This window comes from Antedon mediterranea, chromosome 8 (assembly GCF_964355755.1).
Source record: "Antedon mediterranea chromosome 8, ecAntMedi1.1, whole genome shotgun sequence".
Classification (NCBI taxonomy): Eukaryota; Metazoa; Echinodermata; class Crinoidea; order Comatulida; family Antedonidae; genus Antedon; species Antedon mediterranea.
In genome coordinates this window covers 12330559-12351132 of record NC_092677.1, presented here as the reverse complement: position 1 = coordinate 12351132, position 20574 = coordinate 12330559, and the positions used below count along the sequence as shown (strand labels likewise).

Below are 20574 nucleotides of genomic sequence, written 5' to 3'. Positions count from 1 at the left end.
GCCTCCCAAAATACTGGATACACAATTTTCTATGATTTGATTGCTTCAAGATTTACATATTAGCCATTTTGATACGAATGAATCAGCCAACAAAAACATACGTTTTCTATTTTGAATTTAATGATTTGATGTAGGCCTATATTCGAGAACATAGTTTCATTTATTTTGACATCTATCAAGATGTTCTTGTGCCCAACTTGGAACTTCTGTACTGTAATCGAAATCTGGTCCCTGCAAATATAATAAAAAATGTTAACACCACTATAACAATATTTATTAGATACAGTACTATCCTTTAAAACGTAACAAGAGGTTCGACCCATACAAAATGTGAAATATTGCTAAGTAGATAATATGATCTTACCTTGTATCTTAGGGCATGTAGATAGATTCTCAACTCACTATCTATAGGATCTCTGTATTTCACCTTACAATCTCTACAAAGTGTCATAACAATCCGGTTCAATCTATCCTCCTCCGTTTCCCCATCCCTCAACATTGCAACCTCTGGTGGTAAAAAAGCATCACATCCATCAGCTTTCTCTGAAACACAATCTGATCCATCAACTGTAGACGCAGTATCTTTACTTTCAGAGATAATCTTTTCAGATGTTGTGCTAATCAAGTTAATCCCACTTTTAGTATCCCCACATTCTGCTTCCTTAATAACCTCATCACACTTAATCTGCTGTGTAAGATTAAAGGAAGATGTGGATGTTTCTGGGATATCTATAGAGGATTCAGCTTTACAATCAATCCCTTCTGAACTTTTAATCCCTTCTGAACTTTTAATCCCTTCTGAACCTTCAATCCCCTTAATCTCCTGATAACATTGAACTTTATTAAAATCAATTATTTCAGAATTGTCAACCTTAATTTTAGTTGTTTCTATATTTGACAAATTTGAGTTTGTTGAATAGTCTCTTTCTTCAGAAATAATCTCTTTAATCTTTATAATCTCCATATTATCACTTTCTTTGTTGTCCTGAACACTTTCATAAGATTTAAACTTCTTTGGTAAAGTTTCATTACTTTCATCTCTTTCAGTTTCATCTGTCCTCTTTCGCAAACCTTTTACATTATCTTTTTCGTCTGGATCAAGGAAAGATTGGTGATTATCCTCTACTAATCTTTCTAACAGTTCCTCATCCCGTTGTACCAAGAGCCTCTGAATCAACTAAAATAAAGGATTATATACAATTCAATTATAGTAGTGCTTTGGGAGAAACACCTTTCGGTCTTAGAGGTATCCCTTAAAGAGGCTAAACTGTATGTTAACAAATAATTTAGTGAACATCCATAAATTTAAATTTCAACTCCAGGTTTGTAAGTGCAAATCTGTTGGATAAAATAAAAGGACTCACCTCTTCATCTGTAATACGTGTGGCTGAATCATGTTTGCCAAATTCTGTACCCCATACAGGGTTGTTGTACAGAGGGTCGTTAGTGATAGGGTATCCCAAATACTGCAGATGGACTCGGATTTGATGCATCCTACCTGTATGTGGTACACCTGTAAACAAATTCCAACCATTAGTTTAATTTAATACAAGAGTGTATTGCATATCAAATATAATAATTTCCATGTCCGGAACAATGAAATATGTATATATCAAATATAATAATTTCCATGTCCGGAACAATGGAAAATGTATATATCAAATATAATAATTTCCATGTCCGGAACAATGGAAAATGTATATATCAAATATAATAATTTCCATGTCCGGAACAATGGAATATGTATATATCAAATATAATAATTTCCATGTCCGGAACAATGGAATATGTATATATCAAATATAATAATTACCAATTCTTACATTGTACAATGCTTGTCTCGCCATCATAACTTAGACTTTGGAACGTCGTCTTACATGTTTTCCCCTGTGGACTAACTCGACATACGCCAATCTTGTGTGAAACGACTTGTATTGGTTCTTCACAAATGATAGGATCACTGAAAAACACAATTACAGTTTTAGTAGAACTTATATTAAGGGGACACCTTCATGACCCTATAAAGTGTTCCTAAATAGGGGTGTCTAAAACGTATCAAAAGTAAAAGTAGCCTGCTGCTTTTTACTAAAAATACCTAATGCATTATTACATACATTACCTTGGAAATTGACCTTTAACCTTGCATAAGTATTTTTTTTCTACTTCTCTATCTCGCACATAGGCATCCAATTTCTTTGACACCTCTGCTGTTCTAAAAAAGGTAAAAAAGAGGATTAAAATCCCAATAAATGTATAAACCAATAATGAATCAACATAGGAAATGCAAATACAGTACCGCCACAACCGCGGGTAACCACTTGATCCACCCTTGCAACTGGCAGGTCTTTCAGATCAATTTCAGCGCAATTACTTAATGACTTGACTGAATGGAAGACTACTATTACAATACGCATTACTTTAGAGGTATTAGTATAGTATAGAGGTGTAGATACCAAGATGAAGTACCCTTTTTGTCAACGCAATGATCACTCACCTTGCAAAAATCAGCAAACCGGATGTTAGTCTATCCAGCCGGTGAATAGCTAAAGACAGAAATAAAATTCAATTTAAAAAACAAGAAATTACATTTAATTGCATAAAGAATTCGTTGTTCATGCATGTGTCATATACTGAGGAAAGATTTAAGAGACATTATGATTACCAAGCAAGCATGTAAACTAGCTATTACAAGGTGTACTTACTGTGTAGGCCTGTAAAGCCATATTCCTTGCCAAGGATGAAGACTAGTGTATTGTGCCTATACTTTCCACAGGGATGAACCTAAAGATAAACAAAGAATACTAAATCTTACGATACAACAAGGAAAAGGCAGTCTTAAGCAAAAATAGTGTGATGTGCCCAAATATGGTAGTGATATGCTTAAATATGGTAGTGATAATGTCCATATATGGCACATCACATTTTTGTTGTCACATAAAGTTTGATAGTGTAGACAGAGCTTTTATACACTTGTTTAAAAGTTAACTTTAAAAATTACTGGTACTGTATCATTATATTAGACTTTGATTTCAACACTGAGAAACACAAAGCGTAAGCTCCTAATACCATGTTTCTACCTACCGGAATGGATGCTGGCTTATCAACAACCACTACATCATCATCACTGTGAATGATTCTGATTGGTTCACCAGACACTGGCGGCTCATGGCGGTGGACACGTGAAGTTAGAAGTTCATTGTTCCATAAAGTCCTGCCATGTTTGACACGTTTGCCATTGATTTTTAGAAGACCGACAGCTATTGATTTTTCCTATACAAAAAAAAAAGATTTTTGAAAAATTAGATTTTGAAAGAAAGCGGTCACATTATCACTTGACATTTGTAAAGGGTCATTCCAAGCCTTGGTACACAACATTTCTGTACAACCTACAGAACTAAAGAAATTGAACTTAAAAACATAGCTCAATTTAATACATTCAATGCAGAATGTAAAGACAAAAAAAAGAAATAAAAAATAACTCTTCTTACGTAGAAATCTGGTGCTTCAGCCCGGAATTCTTTTTTGCAGACATCAATAATTTTCTTTCCAAACCATCTTCCTTTGATATGACATTGGAAAACAAAACTGTATGGCTTAACATATCGTAGACCTGTAATATAATTGATATAATTCAGGGTTTGTGTGGAATTTGATGAAGACCAATATTGAGACATATTGATTACTTTTGGCACTTAATTCTATAATGTTTATGCCCTGAGCTCACCACCTATTTATATCCAATTCCTGGATATGTCACTGCCATATGATTTACTAAAACGTATAATTTATGACCAATTATTATTATTACTTTTTTACTACTGTATTAGGTAAAGAAGAACAATTTTAATTTATCTATCCTTACCATCTTTAAAGTAATAGCTTGTTTCATCAAATCTCGAGTCATTCCTAAATTTCTCAATTTTTATTGGTCTAATCTTGTTCGCCTAAAATGACAAAAGCAACTTTATGAAACAAGAATCCAGAAATTGTGACAAATGCTACAGTAATAAGCAATACAATATAATCTACTTGGAAGAATTTTATTCAAACTTCTTTCGTCCAGTGGTATAACGCAGAGCAGTGGTATATCACATGGGGTAAAGGCCCCTGGTTTAGCACTTCTAAGGCATCTTCCAACGCTGGGTAGTTGCATTGGACTGATCGAGCTCTGGGGCCCCTAGGTTTAGCCAGTGAGTGCTCATAGCTGTAATGCGGAGGCCTAAGGCTGGTTTAGTGACACCAAGTTTCCAACGTGGAGGCCTTGGGCCTTTTATAGCCTTTTTCAACACATTTTAATGTCTGTTCAGAGGTCCCCGTAAGCTCAGAGGCCCCTGGATTTAGCCAGTGAGCATTTATGGCTGTTACGCCGTTATACTGTGAAAAATAAACTATACAAAATACATGTTAGCTTTAATGAATCTTTCCTTAAAAGGAACTATTTATTTAACCATACATATCTTGAATAATTACAAAATAACTTTTAAGAATTGTATTAATTTTACTAAAATATTATTTTACACACATACTGGACATTTTTTTATACAGTACATCACAGAGTCCACAAAATAATGAAAGTACTTGTGGTAGGATGCAATGCAATCAAGTTGACCAATGACAAGAAACAGTTTGAATAACCATCACTTGCGATTGGTCAAATTACGTGCGCTTACATCCCTGTGTTGCAGCCTAATGGGTGCTTTTTTCGTTGCATCCTAGTGGCAACCAAGCTTAAACGATGTCTCTGTATCAATGTAGCAACATTTACATTAGATATCAGCCACCGTATTCACCAATCATATTTCCCTTAATTGTATTCACTTAGATAGGAATTTTTCCTTTAAAGTCCCATTCCCTACGTTTTTTAGATCTAATATACGGTCACAAACTACATTTAATGTAAAAATAAATACTCTATGGTCCTATTGCGATCTTAACGGTTAAAAATAAGTTGATTCTAATAGTTTTAGCGGCCCACTATAAATCCCAACATACATTGTGAGCGGATTGATATTTTTGTTTTTCTTCTGTGATCTTTTGTATTATGGATTCTGATAAAAATAAAAAAATTAATATATACATGCATTATTTTTACAAAACATAAACAATTGTAGGGAATTAGTATTTTTTAAGTTACCAGATAAATGGCAATGTGGATTATATATAGTTTGAAACAAGTTGAACTAATAATAACTTGAAAAAGATTCCTTTATCAATTTCATAAAAGCTGGTTATCCCTATTATTAAACTGGTTTATCTGGTGCTAAGCTCATATGTTATATGTTGCAGAGGCTCCTCTAGACTAAGGCTGTGAGGAGCTACTAAGGCTGTGAGGAGCTTCTAAGTGAAATATTGCATAAAAAAAATGGTTATCCCTAAAATTAGATACAAACTGGTTATCGCTTTAATTTCATAAAAACTAATAAAAAAAAAAATAAAAACCGACATATTTCTATACCAGGTTCAAAATAAAAACTTCAAATTTGGATCAGCAGTCACATTGTTCACAGTACTAAACTTAAAATCTGTATAATACATTAATATATAAACACAACTTCCTGGAAAATTGAGCAAAGACTGTCTAGTTAATTTTAGATTAACTTACTAATAATTACCATATTCATTGGATCATTTGAACAGCATTTGCTTGTTCATCAAATGTTTCATTTGGCTTTTTTATTATCTTACGTTTTTTCGGGGAACTTGTCATTGTTGGGTAGTTTGTTTGGTAGTTTGTTGGCCACGGACCTACATATTCTATTACTGAAAGTGATTTAAGGTGGTCTAAACGACCAGGGCACTCAAGCACAACAGAAATTTTCTTTTTGAAAGACAACAAATCTTTGTGCGTAGCATAGTAGCGCCTGAACAAAATAATACTGTCTTCTTCAGGTTGCGGTTCAATAGGTATACGCTTATGATTAACGTCTTTACAGAATAAGCCGTCCTTTTTATCTACATAGCTCAAATGATCATCTACCAATACGTAGTAGTGACGGTTAGAAGATGTTTTAGTGGACCAGTTGCAATCGTCTTTGTACTGCGATCGCTGACCGTTTGCCCAACGGGAAATATTTACGCTGTTGTCAAGAAGAAAGTAAACGTTATGTTTGATACCGTTAGGAATGGAGGTACTAGTTGGTTTTTCAGAGAGCATGATTTTGAAAATTTCGTTTGGTGTCAAGAAGCGTTCTGGACTCTTCAGCGGATTGTCACTTGGACAATCAATGGGCGTCCCTACCACAGGTAACTCTTCTGTGTAAAAAAAAAGAAAAAAAAAGGTTATCTTCTTGAGTCAAAGTTAACTAAATCGATCATTAGTTACTATTCTAGGCACACAGGATCAACAGCTTTATGTGTCATCCGAAGGACGAGATATGAGGGTAAAGTATCTTGCCCAAGGTCATAAGTGATATGGCACAGGTATATTCTTTACCATTATGCAATATACAGCAGTAGTACATCATCAAGCTTGGTGTCTTCAATACAGAATGCACTTATATATTCAATACAGAATGCACTTATATATTCAATACAGAAAATCTGGTCAAAATAGAGTCAACTCTAGAGAAACCTAAAGCTCTGTCTACACTATCAAACTTTTTGTGACAAAAAAATGTGATGTGCTCATATATGGACATGATGTCATAGCACTACCCTATTTGGGAATATCACTACAATATTTGGGCACATTACATTTTTGTTGTCAAACTAGTAAATGACAGAGCTTTATTTTTATTACCAGAGGACTAAGGAGCTCATTTTTTTGTTCTTTTGATGTCAAACTCTTCATGAACATGGGAAAAACTTGGTGGTGGTGGTCACACCATATTTCTTGAATAAATTTATGGACTAATATAGTTTAGGTAGTGAAATACAATCGATGATCACTCATTTAGAAAACACTAGTGTTCACAATATCCTTACCATATAGTATAGCAGGATCAAGTTCCAATGAAATGCCACTGTTGTCCGTTGATACCACTACTTCATTATTCACCATTGTATATACCTTTAAAAAAAAAAATTTTTTTTAAATTCAATTACTGTGCTTACTTTAAAGGCTATAAAAATAATAGTTAAAAAAAAAAATAATAATAATAATATAGACTTCTATAATACACATATCACATATGTAACAAATACAATTCTATATTATATTTAATATTTAATGGTCTAGGAAACTTATAATCAGACTTTTCTTGGAATATTCCATTATTAATAAGAGGGAACTTAATGAAAATTATTTGTATCTTTTAAAAGGGAATTATGGGTTTAAAATGTCTATTTTTAATTTCTATTTTATATTATTTATTTCATGGATTACTTTTATTTATATTATGCATTATGCGCTTAAAAGTCCAAATTTATTTATTTATTATTTCTATTTGTTTGATATTAATTTATCATGTTTCATTTTTCTGGGGACAATTTCATTGAAACTTACAGCAGTATATTGAAGATCAGTGTTTTCAACAATGGGATCATCTTTCTCTAACCGCAGCAGCGGAACAAAATGATTAGGAATCCAAGCCTTTCTACCAGAAGGATTCTCACCGCTCCACATAATCGTTACATCGCTACTGTCTATCAAGATTCGTGGGGAAAACGTACGATCCATTATCTCATAGCATCGATCGTGAAGACCATTCACGGGTGGATAGATGGACCTTATCGGGCGGCCTAGGACAGAAGACGCAGCATGGATTGTCCAAGCCGAGGAGTAACAGCCGTTTTGCGCACAGTCTAAACACGCTTCTTCTAAGTCGGGAGAGACAAGTAGTATTCCCGATCTAACGTGCACACTCTGATAAAACTTACGATGCGAAACCATTTCTATAGCTGTCCGCGTGCGTAATTCTGCAGCTTTTGTGGCATTACCATGTACAGCCACTGATAAGGCACTAAACAAACAGTTTCCATCTCGTTCAATAGCCACAGGAAAAGATGTTATATGTTTTGCATATTTTTTTAGAATACTTCTTGCAACTCTATCGATTACATATTTACCTTTCTGCAAGGTGTGTTGTACATTAAATTCTGGTTTGTCTCTCAATAGAATTTTTTCCATTTGTACCCCAGAATCTAACTGTCCGATCACCGCAGACTGGGAAAGTCGAGAGATGGCAGCTTCAAAGTCATAGTTATCCTTTTGGCAACAATTGCTGCAAACAAACTCTTGCATCAAATAACTCAACTGTAATTTTAAACTCGGCGTTATATTTTCACACTTGCTGTGGTAAAAATTGTGACATGTATCACATAAGATTGCTTCATTTTCACATATCTCGTTGCACAAACCACAATTGTAGGCTTCTGATCTCTTTTCCTTTTATAGAGAAAAAAAAGTACATGTTTTCTACAGTATTAACACCTAGACTGAATTATTACAATACAGTAATCAAGTTTGAAAAAGAAAAACCTTGCTAGAAATTTAACATTTTATAAGTAACTCATTGTATCAGTCTAAGTATGATTGGTCAGCCAATCAAAAGTGACTACACAAATCATGCATAGGAAACTAAGATTTAGATACTGCTGTTTGTATACTACAGTACATTAAAATTAATAGAAAAATATACTCACATACCATAAATTCTCGCATTTTTTGAAGTACCGTATAAATGAAAAATATTTGAATATACTGTACAGAATAATGTCTTACTGTGCATAATCATTATAGATTGACGCTGTAGTATGTTGATTAGATGTTGAGCATTCAGGGTAGCAGCTACCTGTACAGTACTTCTCTCTTTTACATCAATCCACAAAAGTGTAAATATCGAAAATTGTCATATTAACTTTGTCTGCGTAGCGATTCCACCGATTAAAAAAATCAAATCAATACATTCGTGCGTACGACTTAATGCGAGAATTTACAGTAATACTATATTAGCATTATTTAAAAGTATTTTTGTTTCATATTTTAAGCTGAAGACAAAGAGCCCTCACCTAGCTCTAGAGCAGACTTGTACTGTATTTGGTAAAAATGTTTGAATGAAATAAAGAAAAAAAAAACAAGGGCCTACTATTACTAATAATACAGTACTATATCATGTACATTAGTTTTTATTAATAGGCTGGCATCAATTGTAAGGGGTCAAAACAAATATTAATTAATTATTATAAATCAACAAAACAAAAATAAATGGTCTTTTTAAAAAATATTATTGTTAATATTATTAAAACAAACCTTTTTAGATTTCTTTCCTACTTTACTAGTATCTGGTGAACTCATTTCCAATGTATCTTCACACTCCTCAGTAGTCGACATGCTAGAGCCGCTTGATACAAGTTTAGTGTTACTGTTAGGCCGAATAATACTGTCAATCACGCCAATAGCTTCTAGTGGTGCAAGGCGTTTGTCGAGCTTAGATGTTTTAACTTGCAGTGCAGACAAATTGGTGAGGCCTACACTTAATGCCCTCATACAGTTAGTTAACGTTACTATACACGTTTGAAAAGACAGTAAATCAAATCTAGAATCTTATTACAGGTTTTATAAATATAAAATTCTAAAAAATACATTAATATTGAACAAATACAATCAACTTTTCATCACCATGTTTTCATAAGCAAGGAAGCAGCCATCTTGTTATAAAAACGGCGCTTACTTCACCAGAGGGCGCTTTTACAGTTTTATGGTTTTAACACAAAAATGATTTTGCTAATTCAAGATTCAAGAAATTTTATTTGTCCATAAAAATGGAAATTCACTTATATTAACAGACAAAAATAGAATTGAAAGAAAGAAAATAAAAAATAAATAGAAAAATAAATTCTAATTTACATTTTTGACATCTATTTAATTGGGCATTCTATCTCAAATAATAATAATAATACTAATTTACAATATTTCTAATTTCTACCATGCTTATACATATGTAGTTAGGTAGGTCTTGTTTATCAAGTACCAAAACATGTGATATTATAAGCCAAATATTGACAATAAAGATTTTTACAGAAATATACATGTCAAAATCTATTTTTTAATTATTTTTACTTTTTTCCTTTCATTTACTTTGTATTTTTTATTAATAGCCATTCAAATTCCTTGCTTAAGTGACATTTGTTCTATAAAGGCATCCTTCCATGTTATACTATTTCATTTTAATCTCAAAGTTTTGATCTACTTGTTTTATTTTGTATGGAAAATAAATGAAATGAAAAAAAAGTGTTCTTTTTTTCTGCTGCTTAAAGATCAGTCAACATGTTTTAATAAAGGTTCAACGTATTATCTCAAGCACTGTTGAAATGATTGTGCAATCAGATCACTCAGTTATTTTGCTCCATTACAGCACGCTTTCTCTTGCGATGGTTAGTAACCATCTCCGAAGCTTGTATCTTGTCGGTGCTGCGTTGTTCCCATTTTTGGTAATCATGTAAACTTAGTTGTCCAGCAGTGAACAGCATTCTCTCATTGTTATCTAATTTACTTCTTAATTTTGTTGTGTCGCCCTTGTAACAATTGAGAGATGAATCCATTATTTTTCGGAAACGAGCTGAAAAAGTCTGAAATTAAAAAGAAAAAATGTTATTGATAAGTAAAATTTATGTAACATAGAACAAATTACGTACAGTAATAAATATAAAATTTAAATAACTAAAAGTTGCACCTGGCTTGTTGTTATACCAGGGCAAGCTGTCAAATTAACAATAGTTTTTTTATTCATTAGTAGATTAAACAGCAATGTCAGATTCTACATACATGTGTTAGGCTTTTACCAATATCATCAACTTCAACGTGATCAAAATTCATCAGTTTACTTCCAAATGCATAATAATATGGTCCCATTTTATGCAAGTCAACCACATTAGCGTCTGCCCGTAATATGTCTCGATGTCCTTCACGATACTGCTTCGGAAGCTCAATACTGACAATTTTCTTCTTTCTAGTTTGAAGGCTTGAGGCTAGCCAGTAAGGGAGTTCCATCTTGGTATTTGGTGGGATATCAGGACTATCTGTGCTGGCATCCAAGAATCCAAGCCTCAAAATTGGGACTTCATATACACAAGGAATTTTTTCATGACTTGCTAAAATATCATGTATGTTGAAATAATTTTCAGTATGACTGCCATGTTTCATGTATCTCTTTTGAATATTCATCGTCTTCAATTTTACAAAAAAGCTACATACAATACCCAAATTTACTTCTTCTAATTTGTTTCATATAGATGAAGATTCCAAACACTGTTTTGTTTACTTCCTGAAAATCAATTTTTCGCGCGAGATCAAAGTTTAAAGTAAAATACGAACTAAACCTGAAACGTATAGAGATAATCGTGCTGAACCGCAAGAACACGTACGTGTAGTCAATGTCAAAGGAGCAAAACAAACAATTAAACATGGCTCTGCAGAAATTTACACGACTTTTCAAAAAGGGTAATACTGCAATAATTGGAATGATACATTTGAAATCTCTACCGGGTTAGTTTATTAAATATTAAAATAATGAACTGTACATTTTTTAAATAAAATATGTTTTAATTTAAATAATAAATATTGGTTTCAATTTATAGGGCCTAGTAGGCCTATCTAGGTAGGCCCTATTATTAATATTATATGCATATGGCATGGGCCAGGCTCATTCGCCTGTGATAGACAGTGCGGATCTGAGTTCTAGGGCCTAGAGGGTAATCACGTTTTTGTGACGTGACGGTGCACATTCTATGGCGCTAATGTACTTTCGCATCTAAACTTTAAATAACACTTCACTGCTGCGCAGCGGTTAAATAATTATAAATTGAGTATTAATTATTGTATATTTGTGTTTTTTTTCTTTGTTTTGTGATTTGTAGGAACTCCACGAAATCGCTTAAAAGTAGAAGACATTACTGAAATTGCTTGTACAGAAGCAGAAGGCTACAAGAAACTGGGAATTGTGGGTACTTTTATGTATGAATATACTTTGTTACCCAATATTTTTTTGATAAAAATAAAAATTAATTTATATTGGATTATTGGTAATAATAATTTGTTTCAGGATGGCATCCTAATTGAGAATATGCATGACCTTCCTTACATGCATTCCAATGAAGTGAGCCATGAAATAACGGCATCGATGACGACAACATGTTATCAGATCCGCAAGGATTGTCCAGATATTCCTTTAGGAATACAGGTTTTATCAGGAGCAAACAAGCAAGCTTTAGCAATAGCATTAGCAACAGGTAAAAATAAAAATTATAAATTTGTATTTGTGTATAGTAAATATTTATCAATCAGAGGATGCACTAATAAGTTTCAAATATGAAAATATAAACTCTGAAAAAAGTCGTGGAGCAGCTGTATCTTGGTGGTTAACATGCTTGCCTTCCAATCCCAGGGTCCTGGGTTCTATCCTGACCTAGTGCTAGGGTTGTCACCAACCTCCCTATCAACACCATACTCCATGGTTTATAAGCACAATAAATTATAGAATAGTTTAACCATCCTGTAATTGGCGAGTTACTTGGTGTTTGATGCGTATGATATAAAAGTAATTTTTTTAAATTAAATCAGAAAACCTTTGTTAATAAACTGCAGTGTACAATGCGTGGGAAAAAATAGGGTTTATACTTGAATACTTATAACTTATAAATTGTTTAACTATTATTTTATATGTTGGAAGAATTTCATCTGGTTGTAGAATAGGTATTAAATAAAATTTCTTTTTGAACAACCAAAAATTAATGTAAGCGAACTTACAGAACGTTTCGAAAAACCTATCTGGTTTCATTCTCAACTGGCGTTTCATCGTCTAGCGTTGTTAATCCCATGACGACGATGGCGCTATACCAACTCATCGTCGTCATGGGATTAACAACGCTAGACGATGAAACGCCAGTTGAGAATGAAACCAGATAGGTTTTTCGAAACGTTCTGTAAGTTCGCTTGCATTAATTTTTGGTTGTTCAAAAAGAAATTTTTTTTACAATTATTTTATAGGTCTTGATTTTATACGAGCAGAGGGGTTTGTATTTGCTCACATAGCTGATGAAGGGATGATGAATGCTTGTGCTGGCGAACTTTTACGATATAGAAAACAGATTGGAGCTGAAAATATACAAATATTTACTGATATAAAGAAAAAACATAGGTATTTATCATTTTACATGTAGTACATCACTTGATGTATTCTGACTTTTCCATTGTGTTTTTAAATGTGTTTTTTTTTAAATTAAATATTAAGATTTTCAAATCTTTCAACTTTCAAATCATTTGTGTTTTTAAATCTGCAGTTCTCATGCTTTAACTTGTGATGTTGAAATCACTGATACAGCCAAAGCTGCAGAATTCTTTCTCAGTGATGGAGTTGTCATCACAGGTGGAGCTACTGGAGATCCAGCTAGTGTTGAAGAACTAAAAGGTATGTCAATAGAATGTATATTAAGTTTAGAAAGGTTGCCCTTTTTCATTTATTTTTCTATTTATTCTTCAATGTTTAGGGGCTGAACTAGATTAGTTGTTTTTTTTAACCCTTCCCTTGATATATGTTTTATTTATGTTGTTTACAATGTTTATAACTTATTTTTGGGTAAATAAAAGAAAAAATAAAAAAGAATAAAACAAAGCATCAAATAGTTATATGGATAGGTTATTTCTTAAGGTGTGATTTACCAGCTTTTGTCTTAATTGTTTTTCTCATCCCATCTTCAGCTGTACAAAATGTTGTTGATATACCCGTTTTGATTGGCTCTGGTGTTACCGAGGACAACCTTCATGAATATTCATGTGCCAATGGCATCATAGTTGGATCTTCGTTTAAAATGGAAGGGAAATGGTTTGAAGAAGTTGATTTCAATCGCGTCCAGCGATTCATGAACAAGGCTCGCATGTTAGAAAGTAAGAAATTAACAAGTTCAGAATCTTGAGGAAGCGATTTTTCAATCTAGAATGGACTGACATGGGCCAGAGAGGCCAGTTAGCAGTGTATCGGATACTTTAGATATGGCAGTACTTTAGTATCTACATTCTAGATGGCGTCGTAATATGAGGCTCAAAGAAACGTGACTGTGATTAATTAGTGATTAGTTTTGAGATAGCGTCATGCATAGTTTTTAGGTCGTCGCAATTATCCAGATGAGATGACTTGTCATGAGACTTGTCATGAGATGCCTTTTCATACAACGCTGTCTGAGTTGGCCTTAAGAAAGATCTTTGACAAATCACTTTAGTGACTGTAAAACTCACTACCCACTAAATGTGTGCATATTTAGGAAGAAATTGTGCTTATTTGGAAATATATTATAAAGATGCCATTTTTGTCTTCTACTAGTCTATACTGCCATATATATATTGTACAGTTTAACTTATTTATCATAAAAGTGTATTTTACTAAAAATATATTATTGTACTAGTACTGTAATGTTATCAAATTGTAAGAAATCGTAATATAATTTGTTGAAATAGACGATTTTATTGTCTTTTCATTTTAATCCAAAATGTGCATTTGAATAGTTCTTATGAATATTAGATAAAAGTTTAATAAATTTGTATACTAAATGAGTATTTTGTAGTAAACAGACTATTCCATTATGCCATTCAATATCCTCTTATAACGTACTATAATGTAATAGTGCAATAACGTATTCAACTGCGACGCTTGCTAATTTAGATGGTGTTAGGCAGTAGCTACGTCAACAATTTTTATAGTTTTAGAAATTTCATTTTATAAATGATAATCATCATCACATGAATAATTAATTTAGAATTCAAAGTAGAGAAATTTGACTATATGTACAATTGGTGAAAATAAATAAATATATACAATTTATGCAACATAGGATGACCTAGATTCATTTGCCAGTGTATCATTTTCCATGTAAACAGGAAGATTATCTAAGTACTAGGCCTACGTCAGGTCACGCTAATCCTAAACTCTATTTTTAGATCATCATCACGGAAACGGCATACTTACCCAGTTCAGCGGATAAATTATATTTCGTGGATGTACGTACAAGCAATTAATGTTTTCAATTTGGAAAACATGAAAGAATATTTCTAAAAATGATGTTTTCGCGGTAATGGCAGGCAGTTTGTAGAGTTTAATTAATTACTTCAAATCATTTATAAATGATGATACTTGATATATGTAAATAATTAAGGCTTATTTTTATAGCCATTTTACATCTTTCATATTTGAGTTAAATTTGACCGAATACTGTATTTAATATGAATATTCTATTATGAAAATAGACACTATTATTGTCATTTTGAAGAATATAATTTAAATAATAGTACACTTCATTTAAAATACCTCCCCCCACCCACATCCATTTTCAAATTCCTGGAACAAGAACAGGAATTTCACAATGTATGTTGCTTTGTTTATATATAGGCCTATCTTTATCTTGATTTGTATTTTTATGCTTGCTTCCTTAAAGTTCTACACTGAAAAAAGTCAGGAAATCTTGGCTTCATCGATCGATCGATGAAGATGAAACGAAACCATTAAGTATACTTAAAAGATGAACTTGGATTAAGTAATCTTATCTGTCAATTAGACCTTGAATTAGGTTAATAAAACAAGGAACCTATATTCATTTATGCGCAATTCTAGTACAGTAATACATTTGATTTTATATCTTAATTTGTACTCATTTTACCAATAACTTTGTTATTGTAAAGTTGTGTTTATTCAGTTAATATAATATTCATTTATGTACAATTCTATTAATACAATTAATTTTGTATCTTAATTTTTACTTATTTTACCAACAACTTTTTTATTGTAAACTATTTATTCAGTTAATAAATCACATACACTGATAGCACCCCACCTTACTACAGTCAATATGAATGATGTCATGGATTGTAGTGGCAAGCAATGATGTCATAATCTTTATGTGACCCACGTCAATATTAATTAGATCATTAGCTGCAAAGAATGAGTTGGTTGTATACTACTCTAGACCAAGGCTGCATATAACAGCAGCTGAGATATGCGAATATGGACTGCATGCAGAAGTTGAATCATTTATTGAATGTTTTACATCAGAGGAAAGGAGGAGGTGTATCCACAGCATGCCCACCTATCATTTACATCCACAAACAAAATAATATATATGCAGTAGGCAAACTATCTACAGAAAAATCGAAGAAATATTTTGGTTACTTTGCACACAATTTATTCAGTTATTAGATACTCTTAATATTATTTATTAGATGCTCTTAATATTGTATTTATTAATCAATATAAATATTTCAGTATCTCCTTTTGTCAAATGTCTGGGTTCATCACTGCTACACTGTATGTAGTTGCACTTGTAATACATTCATACTGTATATCAATATTTATGAAGTATATATATTGATTTTTGTTTCGACATACAATTTTATCTATAATTTATAATAAACTAAATAATTAATAATTATTTAAGTATTTAGAATGTCAACAATTCTTCAACACTGTTTCCACTTTGTAAATGAAATATCAGTTTACAGGAAGGGGACAATTTGAAGTTCAGTTGCCACAAAGGACCTTGTTGTGTTAATGTATGCGAAGTTGAACATTTAACCTTTGCAGATGTCAAACCATCATTGCTAATCTTAATAGCATTATCAATATTACAAAGCTAGTTCAGTTGATTGAAACACATTAGGATAGTCTGAATTCTCTATCCTCAATAGGGCCTATTCAACAATAAGTTAGTAGTTCCCAGATCTGGAAGATTAACAACAATTCCAGTTAAACAAATAGAAATAAATGTTCATTCTTACCTAGCGCTATTAGACTACACAACAATGAGTTTAAAAGATAGGTCATTATGTCTGTTTTATTTTATATTGCTTGATCAGTTGTTGTTGTTGTTGTTGTTGTTCCAAGTTTATCACGAATGTAAATATTATGTGTGTATTATTTTGCTTGTGTTTTTCTGCCAAGAAAACAATTATCATTGTACTATGTATGAATGATTTATATTAATAAATCGAATCTGAATCTAGTGGCTGTATGTTATTTTCTGGAGCTTTTTAAACGTGGAGTCGTGCTGAGTAGTAGTACATGTACAATAGGTGGGTGTGGCGTGTGGAATGACCCAAGCACGGCAATAACCCCTCTCATCCACCCCTGGAAATTGTATCTCTCCAGGATTGTGAGAAATTAAACAATAAGAAAACAACTCATTATCTGATCTGTGGTTTTATTTTGATCATAGTTTTGAAAATTGCAATTTTAATAATCTAAACAAGAAAAAATACAGAAAAATTTCAATAAGTAACTATTAATATATAGTTGTAATAATTCACTACACACAATATAATATAATGTGTAATATATATGTGCTATACAGTATACATTTGATGGTAAAAACGTGTTTGAATGCTCTAGGTAGAAGGCTATCTAAAATGTTTTGGTTTCCAAACTCCACAACATTCAAAAGCAAGTCTTTTAATACCACTAATATTATACTAATAACAAGGGGCAATAAAAGAATATAAATTTTATTCAATTATTCAAACTATATCTTATTTTGAGTCCTAGGCAGGACTGCGTTAAAAACGATCATTACTAGTGGTTTTATCTCCTCAAGTACAGTATAATCGGTTTTATTATATTATATACACAGTCGGTAAGACCGTTGCTATAATACAGTCCTTTAATAATACGAACAATATGTTCACAAAAAACGAACACTTTTGCATGTTATACTGGGTTTTTTTTGTGGTTTTTTTAAAATAATATTAATAATAATAATAATAATATTTATTCGGTCATCAATGTAAAAATAACCAGGAATGAGAATAGGCTAAACCCCAAACAGATTCTGCACTCACTCCATACAGTTAAGCAGACATCATACATTGACATTTAATGTTACGTGCCAAGCTAATTGTTTGATTATAAATTAAAAATGTGCACGTTTGAATGTCAAAACAAACATATAAATATATTATTAGTTACAAAAGAAAGGTGCACATTTTTGATAAATTTTCAATACCACTTGTTTTTAATGGGAATTTTGTTTGTATAGCAAATAATAAAACAATAGTTCATCAGATCACCTGTATTAATGGTAATGTGATATGTTAATTTGAAAAAAAACGAGTACAGACGGACACAGACTAGTACAGCATTACCAACAAGCAGTGTTTGACATTTGATGAGGGTAGCGCCAGTTACCAAGCGGTGATGGTATGATCCTGTGACATGAATATTAAACACTTTCAAAATATATTATATTACATAATAAATTTTAATATCACTTCTTTTTTCATTTTTACTTTAGGAATGTTTACTACATGTTGATTAATTAGTGTTTTTTTTATATGAGACCAAAAAACCAACCACACCAACCATTTGAAAAATAAAAACACTTTATAGTAAATACTTTTTATCTTTTCCATTACATCACCACTAATATTCAATATTCCATCATACATATTTTACAAATACTTTCAATTCTCCATCAAATCTATACAATTATTGGAATCTAATTTATACATTTTTTATCATTTTTTTTCTATCAACCAATCAACTGACAATATGCCAACTGTCTATTTTGTTTAACATTTTCTAAACCCTAAACACCTATCTACAATTTGCAACGAGAATTGTGAAGAGAAAAAAAAAGTGCAGTAGATACAGAAATTGATTTATTATTTTTTTCTTAATACAATTAAAACATTGCATTTGAGTTTATTTTACACTTAATCTACGTATGATCTAAGATCATACGTAGATTAAGTGTAAAATAAACATTCTACCTGTATTAATGTATCCTAACTACAACACTCAAACATTGTTATTTAACAATAATTATTGTAGATACAGATTAGGCCAGTAGATAATAGAGGTAGAATTTCATACTGACCTGCGTAAAAATCATTTGAAAAACAAACAAATACATGTATTAGATAGTAAATAACATGGCAGAAAATATTCTAGCCTATAAATTTAACCTTATTTTCAACATGCACACACGCAAGTCATTCTAAACTCGAACATAAATATGTAAAATACAGTAACCGTAACTTCCAATTGGACGCAAGCCCACCGTAAGTAATTTGACCAATCACAACACAACTGACCAACCAAATGGCCGGTTTAAGAATGGCCAGCTTGCTTACGTTGTGCCTATGTTCCTTACCCCTACAATCCAACTCGAATACGCAAATCCAAAAAAAACACACACATCTTTATCAAAACAACAGTCAAACTATTCATTTACATAAAAACACAAAAAATTGCTTAATTTAAAATATTAGCTATGAAACAATGTAATTACATTACTAATAACTACTGTATTTAATTGAAATAATTGTATTTAATTATTAGTTATTTTAACTTATACTAGGCCTATATTATTATGAAAAAGTAGAATTGAACATTACATTAAATAATATTCATTAACTAAAAATGAATATGCATTAATTAAAAATGAATACCCATTAGTATTCATTAATAATAATGAATCTATTAATAATAATTATGTAAATCCTATTATAGGATATTATAGTATAGCATTTAAGGATAGCAATAATAATATATTATAAATAGAATAAATATTATATTAATTTAGAAATGTGTAATATGGTAATATTATTTTAGATGACATTTGTTTCTTGTAAAGAAATAAACTTAACATCTGCAGCATGATCATATTTTAAATTGCATGTTCTACAAGAAAAAAATCAATTGACTAGATAAATAATTTTGTTGTGAAACATTGAATTGCTCGACTGAAGTAGTAATGTTAAAATTGTGGAAAACAAGTAATAAATAAAACAAGGGACCATGTTAAATAACCTTTACTACAGAAGACAAGCGTAAACATGGTTTATACTGGTTTATTTTTCCCTGGAAAACATAGCAATGAATATAATAATAATACAATTAATAGCTTCGCCCAAACCAGGATGTGTTTATACATTTCACAAACAATAGCGTGTTAACTGATCAATGATTTTAGGATATTTATAAATATGAAAACCTGTTACAGCAGAGTATGCTAACTCGAGTGGCACAAATATAACTTCATTCACAAACCACTAACCAAGAATAATAGCGACGTGGTAATATTATCAAGCATTATAAATGGAAAACTAAACGTACAGATTTCTCAATGTGACGCTTGGATGTACTATGCAGATAATTCAAAGTGTTACATGTTTTCTATAGACATTTTGTTGACAGCTACTGTAGTTAACAGTAGCGTAACATATATATAGGGCAAAGGCCCCTGGTTTAGCACTCCTAAGGAGCCCTTCAATGCTCGGTAGTTGCATTGGACTGATCATGCTCTGGGGCCCCTGGGTTTAGCCAGTGAGCCCTCATAGCCAGTGGTAGTTAGTACAATTTCATAGAAAACTGGTTTGATTTGAGTACTACTGTTTAGTCCTACTCAATTTCACAAAATCCTAACTCCAGCAGGTCCTCTTTTGCATGTGCCATGCGGGTAATAAATAAGGAAACAGTTGGCATTGTTCAATAGAGGCTTGGCAAAAGGAGGAAGAACTCACTAATAACAAACAATAAAGCGTTGACAAAGATTGCTTTATAGAAGAGAAGCTTGAGGCCTTATTAGTTTATATGTCTATATAAAAATTAATGATAAGACCAGCATAATATCTGAAATCGAGAGCTTGCATTGTAT

The 20574-nt window shown here is 31.9% G+C and overlaps 3 protein-coding genes across 4 annotated transcripts; 1 reads left to right on the top strand and 2 right to left on the bottom strand.

Annotated features, from left to right (window-relative positions):
* Positions 1–98: 98 nt before the first annotated feature.
* Positions 99–9587, bottom strand: LOC140056848 (uncharacterized). 2 transcript variants are annotated; one of them, XM_072102348.1, is made up of 12 exons: positions 9560–9585; positions 9191–9444; positions 3863–3944; positions 3489–3610; positions 3082–3270; positions 2703–2781; positions 2495–2543; positions 2120–2212; positions 1824–1960; positions 1365–1513; positions 365–1177; positions 99–231 (listed from the first exon to the last, which is right to left on the bottom strand). In XM_072102348.1, the coding sequence occupies exons 2-12, from the start codon at positions 9425–9427 to the stop codon at positions 157–159; spliced, it is 2025 nt and encodes a 674-aa protein (XP_071958449.1). In that variant the 5' UTR covers positions 9428–9444; positions 9560–9585; the 3' UTR covers positions 99–156. The 2 variants fall into 2 exon arrangements, with proteins under 2 accessions (XP_071958449.1, XP_071958450.1); XM_072102349.1 differs by lacking the exons at positions 99–231; positions 365–1177; positions 1365–1513; ... (5 more) ...; positions 3489–3610; positions 3863–3944 and adding exons at positions 4444–6252; positions 6925–7009; positions 7445–8326 and having other exon boundaries at positions 9191–9587.
* Positions 9588–9813: 226 nt separating this feature from the next.
* On the bottom strand, positions 9814–11242 carry LOC140056818 (DNA replication complex GINS protein PSF3-like). The gene is made up of 2 exons (XM_072102301.1): positions 10706–11242; positions 9814–10509 (listed from the first exon to the last, which is right to left on the bottom strand). Exons 1-2 carry the CDS (start codon positions 11102–11104, stop codon positions 10273–10275), a joined length of 636 nt encoding a protein of 211 aa, XP_071958402.1. The 5' UTR covers positions 11105–11242; the 3' UTR covers positions 9814–10272.
* Positions 11243–11332: 90 nt separating this feature from the next.
* On the top strand, positions 11333–15006 carry LOC140056718 (uncharacterized protein F13E9.13, mitochondrial-like). Its single transcript, XM_072102187.1, has 6 exons — positions 11333–11425; positions 11797–11879; positions 11982–12168; positions 12926–13076; positions 13219–13346; positions 13637–15006. Exons 1-6 carry the CDS (start codon positions 11344–11346, stop codon positions 13849–13851), a joined length of 846 nt encoding a protein of 281 aa, XP_071958288.1. The 5' UTR covers positions 11333–11343; the 3' UTR covers positions 13852–15006.
* Positions 15007–20574: the final 5568 nt, after the last annotated feature.